Source organism: Schistocerca americana, chromosome 3, assembly GCF_021461395.2.
Source record: "Schistocerca americana isolate TAMUIC-IGC-003095 chromosome 3, iqSchAmer2.1, whole genome shotgun sequence".
Taxonomy (NCBI): domain Eukaryota; kingdom Metazoa; phylum Arthropoda; class Insecta; order Orthoptera; family Acrididae; genus Schistocerca; species Schistocerca americana.
The window spans coordinates 693,124,657-693,138,220 of record NC_060121.1 but is presented as its reverse complement, the minus strand read 5'-3'; the positions used below and the strand labels follow the sequence as shown (position 1 = coordinate 693,138,220).

At 36.3% G+C, this 13,564-nt stretch overlaps 1 protein-coding gene across 1 annotated transcript in view; it reads left to right on the top strand.

The window, feature by feature from the left end:
* The window catches only part of LOC124605779 (chymotrypsinogen 2-like), a 424,134-nt gene that overhangs the window by 106,050 nt on the left and 304,520 nt on the right, over window positions 1-13,564 (top strand). The window contains exon 2 of the mRNA XM_047137664.1: window positions 705-748. Within this exon, the coding sequence (XP_046993620.1) occupies window positions 705-748 (44 nt within the window). The remainder of the gene's footprint in view (window positions 1-704; window positions 749-13,564) is intronic.

Sequence of the window (13,564 nt, the reverse complement as noted above, 5' to 3'; positions counted from 1 at the left end):
CATTTGCGTTAATGCGTTTCTCTGCTCTGCCTCATTCATAACGGAAAGCATTTGAAGTTAGCAAAACGGATAACTCAGTAGTAAAAGAAATGTAATGAAAGCTCATTTTGCCGTGATCTAAACATACTCGTTCAAGTAGGTCATGTTATTATGTCCATTACTTTTATTTAGTTCTGTCAAAAAGGCAACTCTTGACGTAATCTTGTTTTTCCATATCTCTCTGTCTCCTACCGTTATTATTGCCTACATATAATTAATTTGCAGTTTAGCTTCGTCTATCATCAAGTATTTTTTCCTATCTTGTTTCATTTTCCTTTCACCGTTCCTTCCAAAACAACAACTAATGAAAATTTCCTCACTGAATCGTTTTGCCTAAAAGCAACAGAAACAATGAAGCTCATTAACAGACAAAAATTCATTATCTTTGAAGCATCGAGAACAAACACTATGCTATATCGTTATGCATAGAATGTATTCTTGTAATTTTACGAGGCAGTGACAAATTTCTTCTAGAAAAATGTGCTCGTTTAACTCTGTCAAAGTCGTGAAGAAAAACAACTTAGCACACGTATATGAAATCTCCCGTCCATGGTTTTTATGTGCCGGTCGATATTACATTCTTTCAGTCAGTACGGGTGTATAGCAGGGCCAATCCAGATTAATCATAAAAACGAAAGTGATTGAAGTTTTCTCTTCTTTTTCAGATGAGACTGATCCTGTGCCCGTTTTGTGCAAAGTTGGGGACTCGGTAAGTTTCAAGTACCATGAAGACAACTACCAATTACGGAAACATTATTGACGCGCATTTTGACAAATACATGTAGCGTAACACAGATTGCTTGCTTTGTAATTTTACAAAGGCACATAAGTAAAAGATAACTACAGCAAAGTGTAGACCTGATTTAGTTTAGTATAAGTGAATGAAATATTTTATCATCCGTGTGGACGGTTTATTAGCATTTTAAGTGATGTGCAGTACAGAACTGAAGCAAATTAAACGTCAAAATCTGTTATTTGCATTTCTTCTTTATATCGGTAATAATTTGCCGCGATGGGGTACTGTCTTGACATACATACTGTCATTTATAGCATTTTGTAATGTAAATATATTCGAAATAAACTACTTTTCTCACTGTTCGTGAATGCATCGAATGAATAAGTATGCCAGTATTAAAACTCAGTCCCACAAAACTGTTGAAGTGTGGTCGATCTCATTCTGCGTTAGTTGAACATGTAGGTCCCCTGTGTGTCAGTCAGGTGCTCAATGGTGTAACCTCCCCACAAAAATTTTAAAAGAAAATAACGATACTAATTAAAAATGCTGATGGACATGGCTCTATGCGTAACCTGCCTACAATCAAATGTACTGACAATGGCAACAAATGTGAAATTCGCAATCTGACTCAATTATAAATCCTTCAAAAAATTAAAGTCCATTCAGTGACAAGAAAATTCAATTAAACCGAAATATCGGTTTTTGGCCCTGTGTAAAAACAATCAGAATTAAAGTCTTACCTCAGAATAAATGGATGTCACATATCTGCTCTTGTTGTTGCGCACCACTTGGAGGAACTACATTGCAAATAATAATATTCTCCTTTTTTTTGTAATTCTAGTGAAATTTTTCTTCAAAAAGAAGTGGAATGAAATGGGAAGTGCAACGAGATCTTTAGTTCAAAAAAAATTAAACTTTTGAGAAAATGCTTTTGAAATAAAAAATTATTATTGGGAGACTTGTTGGAGAATAATTACAATAAATAAAATTTTTCATTATCTAATGATTAGATTAATTAACAGTATACCTTATTCCTCATCTTGACCATTGTTGCCGACCGCCTACATCACACAACCGCACTGGGCTGCTACTACTGACCGACCGCTCTGCATGACGACTACAGACTGAGTACTGCTCTCAACTAGACAGAGCTACAGACTCGCAACGACTGAACTGACAGACTCGCAACGACAGACTGCTACTCTGCATAGCGACAACTAACTCGCAAAGACTACTACTGACTGAGAACCGCTCGCAACACTCGCGCGGTCAAGCGCATACTCTCTGGTCACAGATGCTACAATGCCTCGCCATCGCTGCTGCGTTACATACGTGTTTCATAACCCTCCACTCGGGGGGCAAAAATTTGGCAGCGATGGTGAGTCATTTGGACTTGCCAAGCGCGGCAAAATTTTTCTTTAATTAACAAAATCCTACAACTTACAGAATATTTAAATGTTGTGCACACGCACTAAGTACAAAATATATCAGACAAGGGCAAAATGTGAATACTAAACATAGTAGCAAATCAGAAAAAAGTATATACAAACTTTTTGACAGATAAAGTGCACAGGCACTGAAAAAATTCTCTAGCATATGCAGAACAAATAAACAGACTGGCAAGAATAATTAGATGTAGTACATAAAGTAAATGTTGTGCACACGCACTAAGTACAAAATATATCAGACAAAGACAAAATGTGAGTACAAAACATAGTAGCAAATCAGAAAAGTATATACAAACTTTTTGACAGATAAAGTGCACAGGCACTGAAAATTCTTTAGCATATTCAGAACAAATAAACAGACTGGCAAAATATTATGTTGACAAGTGTACATGCACTGAAAAATGTCTTTAGCATTTTCACAACAAATAAACATAATGGCAAAAAAAAAATTCATGTCCAAAGTGCACATGCACTGAAAAATGTCTTTAGTATTTTCACAACAAATAAACATAATGGCAAACATCATGTCGACCAGTGACATAAGTGTACTCACACTGGAGTTTAGCGAATCGAAAAATGTATAACCTATGAACATAAATGATGTTACCAAAAAAAATTTTTTCTTTATGTGACAAGAATCAGGATAGGAAAGGGAAGGATTGCATCATGGTTGTAGCACTTTAGATTGCACACAGCTGCTCTGAAAGTCCATATCTTTCCACAGTAGTACAACACCAAGTGACACAACTTGAAGTTCTTTTCCCATCAGAATTTATCAGTGTAGCCAAGACACTGAACTGTCGTAGTAATGTTCCATGTTTTCATTTTGGCAGTACATTAGGTACACCAAACAGTGGGACCATAATAATGTCTTCATCGCTCATGGTGGTGGACAGCATGTCGTGTCAACACCACACTCTTACAAGGCACACCAACGTAGAATTAGTGCAAAACCAAATATAGTGCTCCATGATCACTGGGATAAACAGGACAAATGGACATTGCAGTAATTCAGGGTAGTCAGCTTATGAGGTGAAGGACATCAAGTCACATAATATTGACAATTACAGTCTTCATTGATAGTTCGTGGCATTCATAGCCCAGTTATTGAACATTTCTGTACCAAGTATGTAGTATTACAGAAAAATGTTCATTAATTGTTTTACATAGAATCAGTAGCCTTCTTTTCCTGGTTACAAAATATTATGAAATAATCGCATTCTTTTTAGTTACAGAGTATAATTAAGAATCATTAACCTTCTCCTAATTACAGTTAATTAATCATTTGTCATTAATTAATCATTTGTCTAATTACAGTTAATTAATCATTTGTATAATTACAGTTAATTAATCATTTGTCGTTAATTAATCATTTGTCTAATTACAGTTAATTAATCATTTGTCGTTAATTAATCATTTGTCTAATTACAGTTAATTAATTAATCATTTGTCATTTCAATATACTAAGAATTATTAGCCTTAATTAATTACAAAGCATTATTAAACAGTACCATAGTTAATTAATTATGTGTCATTCCAATCTATTAAGAATCATTAGTCTTTTCCTAATTACAAAGCATTATGAAACAGTCACATTTATTTCCAATTACAAAGTATGAACATTGAAAACAAGAGTTAATTAATGGCATAATTAATAACAATTTCGTTGATTGACATTAATTATTGGCACTCAGTGGCCATCAAGTATTGAATAGAATAAAACATAGTTCATCATTCAGTATTATTCAGATCATTACAAAGTCATTATTAAAAATCAGTTAATTACAGTCAAATCATTAGTAATCACAGGCATTACAATAAACAGTGGCAGTTATTAGCTAGTGACAAAGCATTATTTTGAATATAGTCTCATTAAGAGGTCATTACTCGAGTGACGTGCTATTCAGAGTTGATCAGTATTATTCAGAATTATCATAAACTAGTGACATTATGTGGGACTGGTAATACATTTTTTTTGGTAGCAATGCATTGCGTTGGGATCGATAATTAATTGCTGAGGCATAATACTTTTTGCTTTTGACCTATTGCTGCAAATGAGGATAGGTAACGTCATTCGTCATGAGTCAGCTGTAGCAAGATTATGTAACAAGGCAGTACATGTGATCACATTTATAAATGATAAACACAAATGGGTAAAAAAAATATAAAAATGCAAGTACTAGAACAGGTATAATAAGTAACAGGTTTAGTAAGTGTCATGAAAAACTTCTCCTGGAAAAAAATACAAAAACGGATTATTGACCTGAAAGAAGAAACGCACACTATGCTGAAAAGTAGTGAACTTCGAATTAACAGGCAGTGAAGTGTGTATAAAAATGTGTTCCATAGCTGTCCTTTCCAAAACTTTCAGTCATCCTACTATGCAATGTAACACCTGCTGTCAAAGCAAACTGCAACAAATACTTAAATAACTACGTAGCATAAATACATTACTTCAACATTATCCTCATCTGTAAAGAAAAAAACTTCATTATCCATATCATCATAACCTCACTATTATCATCATCTGTAAAGAAAAACTTCATTATTCATAACATCATATCCTTCATCATTATTCATCAGTATTCATTATCATCTGCAAAAAATCACTTCATTACTCATTACATAACTATTCCTTATCTCTAGCATATTTCATCACTAAAAATAAGATGTGTAGTTCTCTCTGACAGCCTGCATCAATCACCTTGTATTCTGAAAGAAAAAATTAGTTAAGACTGCTATTCTGTGATGAGTATAGTATAGTCTTGTTAATGCTTGTTAATCCTGATCCCTTTACTCTTCCTCATAAAGTTATTGCATCTCCTTTCGTTTATTCCGTAGGTGAAATTCCCATTTATGTTAAATTTATTTCTTAGAATCATCATTCCTTTCTGAAATTGATGAACAAAGATTAATGTCTTGCATTTAAATCCTATACCCACTAAATAATGACTGGTTTATGGTGACACAATTAACCATACAGCATAACATGACAGAAAACGTAATATGTCCAAGACATTGACAGTGTTCGGATGCGAAAAAATGTACACAGAATAATACAATGCAGTAGCAAAAAAAATGTGAAACAGTCACGATGTTGAGATGTCATAAGGCAAAAAAAAAAAAATGTCAAAGTCGACTGGTGTGTGTTATATCTTAACTATTTCATAGTGCATACAAACAAAACTGGAGTACAGTCATATACACAAAAAAATGGAAAATGTGCACGGTCTGATGTGTAACGACAAGAAAAGCGACCTGCTAACCTTACCTTGCCGGGCACTTGCCAAGAAAAAAAAATACGATAATCATCAATAAGTAGTCACATAAATATAATTGCAGAAATAGTCGTAAATGTGTAGATTCATCTGGAAAAATATGCACGGTCTGATGTGTAACGACAAGAAGAGCGACCTGCTAACCTTACCTTGCCGGGCACTTGCCAAGAAAAAATACGATAATCATCAGTAATTAGTCAGGTGAATTAATTGCATTAGTAAATGGCATCATAGTGTGTTGAATCATACAGTGGTTTCACTCAATAAACGGTTTAATGTTTGAGATATGGTGATTGCCTTTCGATTTTCTGGTTCTCAAAGTTTCGACGTGTACAACATTGGGGTGAGGGATGCTGCGAATCCGATACGGACCTGCGTATAGAAGTTCAAATTTACTGCACTTACCTTTTAATTTGTTGGATAAATAGTGTGTACGTACTAATATCTTCTGTCCAACGTGAAAGTCGCGGCGTGTACAAACCTGTTTTTGCTGTCTTCTCCGGCGCTCTGCGGCACGTTTGATGTTGTTCAGCGCAATGTCAATTATTTCGTGGTGTCGTAGGCGACGATTTTTGGGGAATTCTATTAATTCTTTAATTTTGTTCGGTGGTTCAACGTTTTTCAGTATAACAGTCGGAGATAGCATAGTGGATTCATTTGGAATGGAATTAATTACATCTTGGAATGAGAGTATGTGTGTATCCCAATCAATATGTCTTTTGTGGCAGTATATTCTGCACAGCTTACCAATTTCCTTCATTAATCTTTCACAAGGGTTCGAAGAAGCGTGGTACTTGGATATATAGATCGGAGAAATGTTTCTAGCTCGTAACATGCGTGTCCATACACTACTACGAAATTGAGATCCATTATCAGAAATTACTTTCATTACATGCCCTACATGAAATAGAAAATGTTTTACAAATGCTTTCGAAACAGTTTTAGCAGTAGCTTTGCGTAACGGAGTGAAAGTAACAAATTTTGAAGTGAGCTCAACAGCGACAAAGATGTAGCAAAAACATGGTAGTGAGGTCGGACATGTTCTTTTGTGTTCCGATTCTACTTTGTTACTATCCGTAATAGTTTGCACGTGTCAAAATTAATCATTTGCTGAAAAACATTTGTTTGTGTTTTGTGAGTGTCGTAAATTGGTAGTGACAGCAGAAGACAACACAGCTGACGGACAGAAGCATTAGCTCGTGCAGCTGACCAAAGCATGTGAAAGAAAAAAAAAGAATACTATGTCTCGTAATGACGACGAAATGAAATTTTCAAATGCAACTTGTTGAATGTACATGACGCTGAAATTTGCTTTGCAGAAGTTGGTTGCGATGTCTTGCTGATTGTTGCCGAGAGAACGCGATAGTGCGTCTGCTATAACATTTTGCGTACCGGGAATGTGAACTATTGTAAAATTAAATTCCTGTAAATATAGTTTCCATCTGCTTAACCTGTCGTGAGTGAATTTAGCTGAAAGTAAGAATTGTATCGCTCTATGGTCTGTGTAGACGGTGGTATGTCTGCCGTAAAGAAAGTGCCTAAATCTCGTGAAAGCCCATACAACACATAATGTTTCAAGTTCTGTGACGGAATAATTTCGTTCAGCAGGTGACAAAATGCGACTTGCAAATGCGATGTTTTTAATTACTATAGAACCATCTTCTTCAATTTCCTGGAAAATGTGTACGCCTAAAGCGGTGTTGGAACTGTCAGTGGCAATGGAAAAATTTCTGGTAAGATCTGGGTGCGATAAAAGTGGAGCATTCAACAAAGCATGTTTCAAATAACATTCTCGTGAACAAAATTCTGCGTGTCAAAAGTAATGTTTGCGTTACTGTAATATGCAATCTGTACTGTGTCTGGTCAAATTCTGTCGTACGTGCTATTATTTACGGGAGAATGTTGTGGCATATCCACTATATGAACTGCTCTGTTATTTCTTATTGACGTATTACGCTATCGATGACACCTATTGTCTGTTTCATTCTTGATTACTTGTTGTTGCTGATGTTGTTGCTGCGCATAAGATCGACTGTTATTAAATGTACGCTGAAAATTGTGCTCATCATTCTTTTTACGTCTGTCCTGATAGTAATTTCTATACGGCGCATTGCGATACGAGTTGAAATAGTGTGTTATCTGTACGTAGTTATTTCTTTGCTGCCATGCGTTACTATTTGTTGGAGCTGGGACTATACGTGCACGCGGCGGAACATTAAAGTTTGGTTGACCTTGTAGACTGCATTGTTGGTTAGGTATGCTAAGCGGCTGACTTTCATGCTGTTGTGGTGAAAAACATCTATTGTTACCAAAAATGTGGTTCCTGTTACTAATAATTTTACACATACTGATGATTACGATTTTATCTGTAATTAAAATTACGGCGGTAGTTGTCATTACGGGAGTGCCTACTGAAAATTGTCACATTCGGTAAAAGTTTGTCACATCGGATATTCATTACATGTTTCTTAATACTACAAAGAGCAATAGTTAAAGAGCAGTTTGGATAGATATAAAGGATAGTAGAAGAAAAGGCAGCAGTGCAGAAAACTAAAGATGAAACAGCACTACTACAGCTCGGGGCCCTATGCTCGCTACGGCACATATTCATTAAAGCGTAATGAATCCCCTGAGGTCATTTACGCACTGCAAATAAATTTTAGCTTTTGTGTTACAGGCAATAGCGGTAAAATTTCAAAGGCAAATTGTTGTATCCGTGCTAATTCAAATTTCTTCATTACAGGCAATGCTGTTGTAAATACAAAAATAAATTGTCGCATCTGGTTCAAAGCTAGCTTCTGCATTACAGGCAATAGCGGTGAATGTACAAAGATAAATTGTCGTATACAGTGCAAAGCGTGTGCCTGTACGCTGTCATTATTAAATTCCTTAGATTTTCTTACAAATGCAAATTGCTCGAAATCTACGTTCTCGTCACTTAGTTTGATAATACGTTCAGGTTTGTGTGAAAGTCTGTTTGTCTGTGTGATTTCGGATTTCAAGTTGCGTAGCTTTTCAGATTTTAAGTCGCGTAGTTGCTGTAAATTGTTCACATTATACACGCTGCGTAAGTCTGACAAATGCTCGCAACGTGGCGTCTGTTGTGGTATGTTATTAACTGACATGTTTTTCATCTCTGTTACTTCTTGTTGTAAATTTGATAACTTCCGACGTAACGTGTTGTTAGATGAATCGATTTCATTAATTGTCAGCTGTAAATTTTGAAATTCAGGTGTTTGGATAAAAGAAACCGGTGCAGTATCGTCTGATTTATTGTCATTAGTATTTTCGATAACATCAATACGACTGGCCAATTCATCACATTTTTCAGTCAGTATTTTAACCTGATCGTCGGTTTTAGAATCAGACGCATTAATCTGTTTTTGCAACTTGCGCGTAGTTTCGCTCAGTTTTTTAACATCAGCTTTGATGACATCGCAATCCTGTGTTAGATCTAGTTGTTCGAATCTATCTGTCACTGTTTGAATATTTGCTGTGTGTGTATCCGTTTTTGCTTTAAGATCAGAAATTTCATCCCGTAATTCCGCGTTCAATTGTTCTATGGTATTAATTTTGTCGGACACTGTAGTAATATTATTGTCTACATACGTCTTCGCTTTCGCGAATATTTTACGTTTGTCCTCTTGTCTCTGTGCAGTGATTGTTTCCATGACTTGTCGTTTTACTTTGTTTTGATCTTGAATAAATCTGCGGAAACGCGTATCACTGTTCTGTATGTGCTGACTAAAGCGCTCGTTAATCTGAGTGTTCTGCTGTTCGAATTTCGCGTCTATCTTTGCGTCCATAGTGCGCGAAAGTTCTACCGTCATTGCTTTAAACTCGTCCCGTAATTGTGCAGCTTTTTCAGAGCATTGTTTAGCGACTCTGCTAATTTCGTCTCTGAGTGTTTCTGTTGCGACTGTTTGCATTTCTCTTAATTCTTGCGCAACAGATTTAATTTCTTCGCTATTTTTTTGTGAACACGCCTCAATTTCCGCGCGCAACTGTTCCTTAGTGTCATGGCACTGCGCGGCAACGGCTGTAATTTGTTCACTAATTTGTTTGAAATTTTCGTCATTATTGTCAAGTTTTTCATTTAAGTGTTTGTTATCTTCCCTAAGTTGTTTGACCTGTTCATTGAGTTGTTGTTTAAGATTTTCGTTATCTTGTTTGTTCTGTTCCCTAAGTTGTTTAAAATCTTCACTCTGTTGTCTGAAATTTTCCCGCAAAAATGCCATAATTGGATCCGAGCCAAAATTACCATTTCTATTATCTGTACTGTTCAATAGTGGATCTGGAATTGTTTCACTTTCTGTAACCATTTGGTCATTCTGAAATTTACAAAAAGGTTTGTCAGTCAAATGTATACTATCAGTCATTGTTTCGGAATTAAATACATCTGTCCTACTTTGTGTGATCTGTTCATTTTCATTAGACAGATTTGACTGTACATTACTTGAATTTTCCAAATCGGGTGTGTTAAGCTCTACAGCGCTCATTACCATAGAGCATTCTGCGTCATCAATTGTCGTCAAGTTAACAGACGAGACAATTGAATTCGTTTGTTCATCATTAAGGTGAAAGTCATCATTAGTGGTTGGAATGCACTGATTGTTAGTGAACGCAGGATTGTCATCATTACGTTGCGTATCACAATTACTATCGGTCACGTTGTTTAAGTCGGTAATTTCATTCACAATACTTCGCGATACACTATTCACAGTCTTTCGCGGCATTTTTACAATAGTCAAAATTTTTCACAAAGCAAATAAGCACAAAGCAAAAGCAACACACAAATACAACAAAGCAGCAAATTGCCGTTGACCTGTAGAAAGAAAGTCACAATATTATTAAAAGCGTTGCGCCAAATCCTAATTATCTAAGCAAATAAGAGCAGATATCTGACTGTCGCTCAAAAGACTCTCAACGAAATACGATCCTGGACTGGGTGTCGCCAAGTGTAACCTCCCCACAAAAATTTTAAAAGAAAATAACGATACTAATTAAAAATGCTGATGGACATGGCTCTATGCGTAACCTGCCTACAATCAAATGTACTGACAATGGCAACAAATGTGAAATTCGCAATCTGACTCAATTATAAATCCTTCAAAAAATTAAAGTCCATTCAGTGACAAGAAAATTCAATTAAACCGAAATATCGGTTTTTGGCCCTGTGTAAAAACAATCAGAATTAAAGTCTTACCTCAGAATAAATGGATGTCACATATCTGCTCTTGTTGTTGCGCACCACTTGGAGGAACTACATTGCAAATAATAATATTCTCCTTTTTTTTGTAATTCTAGTGAAATTTTTCTTCAAAAAGAAGTGGAATGAAATGGGAAGTGCAACGAGATCTTTAGTTCAAAAAAAATTAAACTTTTGAGAAAATGCTTTTGAAATAAAAAATTATTATTGGGAGACTTGTTGGAGAATAATTACAATAAATAAAATTTTTCATTATCTAATGATTAGATTAATTAACAGTATACCTTATTCCTCATCTTGACCATTGTTGCCGACCGCCTACATCACACAACCGCACTGGGCTGCTACTACTGACCGACCGCTCTGCATGACGACTACAGACTGAGTACTGCTCTCAACTAGACAGAGCTACAGACTCGCAACGACTGAACTGACAGACTCGCAACGACAGACTGCTACTCTGCATAGCGACAACTAACTCGCAAAGACTACTACTGACTGAGAACCGCTCGCAACACTCGCGCGGTCAAGCGCATACTCTCTGGTCACAGATGCTACAATGCCTCGCCATCGCTGCTGCGTTACATACGTGTTTCAATGGATAGATTGACGTGAATGGATATCTTTCTTCTCCAATGAAATCTCTCTACTGTTCTGATACTGAGAACAATGAAACTAATAAGAAATCTATAACCTGGGAAACCCATTGTGGAGTGCCCCGTAATGCGTTTTATTCTATTATGTTTACATGAATTGCTATTCTTCTCTAGATTTATAATTTTGTCGTTAAAAGTAGCCTATTCTTCAAGATTATTAGCATACAGAACCATTTTTCTGTTATTTATAAGACTTACAACATGTCAAATCATTAAGCTGTATACGTTTCACTCCTTTTTGTTTACTCATTTGGAGATCGTCTTCAGGCACTACATCTACATGTAAAATTCAACGTGCCCACACTAATGTCACCTTATTGTAGGTCCCGTTTGAGGACTCGTACAGTGCAAGAAAAAATTTAGTTACATCACAGGTTCCCCTGTTCTTATCTGTCTATCCAAGTTATTTCTATTACTCAGTAGACAAAACTGAGATGAGTTTTCTTCTTATCAACGTAACTGATATGAAGTCACGATTACATATAATCAGGATAAAAACATTACTGCAACTATGTTTTACATTACTTTTGAGACGCAGTTCCTCTGCGCGATACAACTTCAGTTTTGCATGTGACATGATTCCTAGTACTCCGTAATGAAGTAACTTTCTGGACAGCTTTGTTCTTTTTTCCTTTTAGGAACAGAATGACCCTAACCAAGCTCACCACGTGTCTGAACACGTACATTCGCATTCGCAGGAGGACTCTAACAAAGAAGGGGACCTCCAATGATTAAAATCCTATACATATCATTGCGGATAACGAAACCTTTTTTAATTAATAACATGCCATTGAACTTAATACCGCGTTGTCAATTTTGTTTCGAGCTTCCTTAACATTAAGGTCAAAATGCAAACCAACCCACTATTAAAAGTTCTGAAGGGAAAGAGAGCATAACAGGTAATTGTTGACCTACCGACGAACAATATTTCAGAATCTGAATTAAGATTAGATTTTTAGAGGATTTGGATATTAGTTCAAGATAGCGGCAGCTATTATATACAAATAAAACTCAAATCGTTCTTTTTCTTCTTCCTCGAGGAGGCAGAATGGTAGGAAAATGACTGTGTTTCGATGACTGGAGCCAAGGCAAGACGTGAAATCTCTGTGTTCTGAAAACGTCATCTGTTATAAAAATCCCAGCAGGCAGTCCTTGACCACTGCACCTCTCAGCAGTTGGTAATGGGGTTATTTTTTGAGGTCGGAATTTCCACGTGGAATGGTCATCCAGATGTTTAAGACCTTGGAACCACGCAGCTTCTGCCTCACTTTTCTTCCAGTTTCTCTTCGGATGAGCAGAATCACAGTTTTAGCTCAGCGTGCGTGACTGCGTCGCACCGTTGCCGCTAAGTCATTATCTACAGCCATATCATAAAAAGTCATCCAAACCATCCCCTTTTGTCGCCTCAGTATTTATGGGTTCCGCTCTCTCTCTCACATGCATTCAACATTTCCCAGTACATTACTAGCTCAAGTGGCGTTTAAGGAATTCTGTAATTTCATGCACTGACTCCCGTATCCATTGGTTGATGTCTCTTTCAATGCGTCTCCCATACGTTAGTAATATTGAAACGTCAGTTAAGGTTGAACACGGCTCTATGTTTATGAACTCCGACTGAATACATCCCATTGTTAATCTTTAACCTGTTTTATTAGTGTTGAATCATCTGTCGTCTCTCCACAGTCTCTTAACTATTTACGACCATCTGTAACGATGGATAAAGTCGATTGCCATCCATGATCAAAACTAAGATATCAGATAAATCCCTCACTACTTCTAAACTACTCAGGGCTAAAATCACCAAAGCCCAATCTAACGGCTTCCAGGAGCAACAAAATATCGTTTTTAGTATTCCACATAATTAATGACCGAATTTAAAAATCTGAAACACCGCCACAATTTTACGTTGCAGGCATAACAGGATAAGTCAAGTATTAAAGTTAGGGAGTGTGTACAAGTACTGAGGCCGCGTTTTCCAGACTCTGTTTTCCCAGTATATGAGAATGAGAGCCCGTAGCGACTTGGCCACAAACTTTACGCATTTCAGACCGTTTCGAAACTTTTACTCACTGACATGTTAAACAGAGTAATGAAAGGAATCTTTTTTTGCTGTTCTTGCAATAAATTATCAGCATAATCCACAGCGTATTTATTTATTATTGGTTTATTACTAACTCTATTCGTAGCACAAGTCCGGG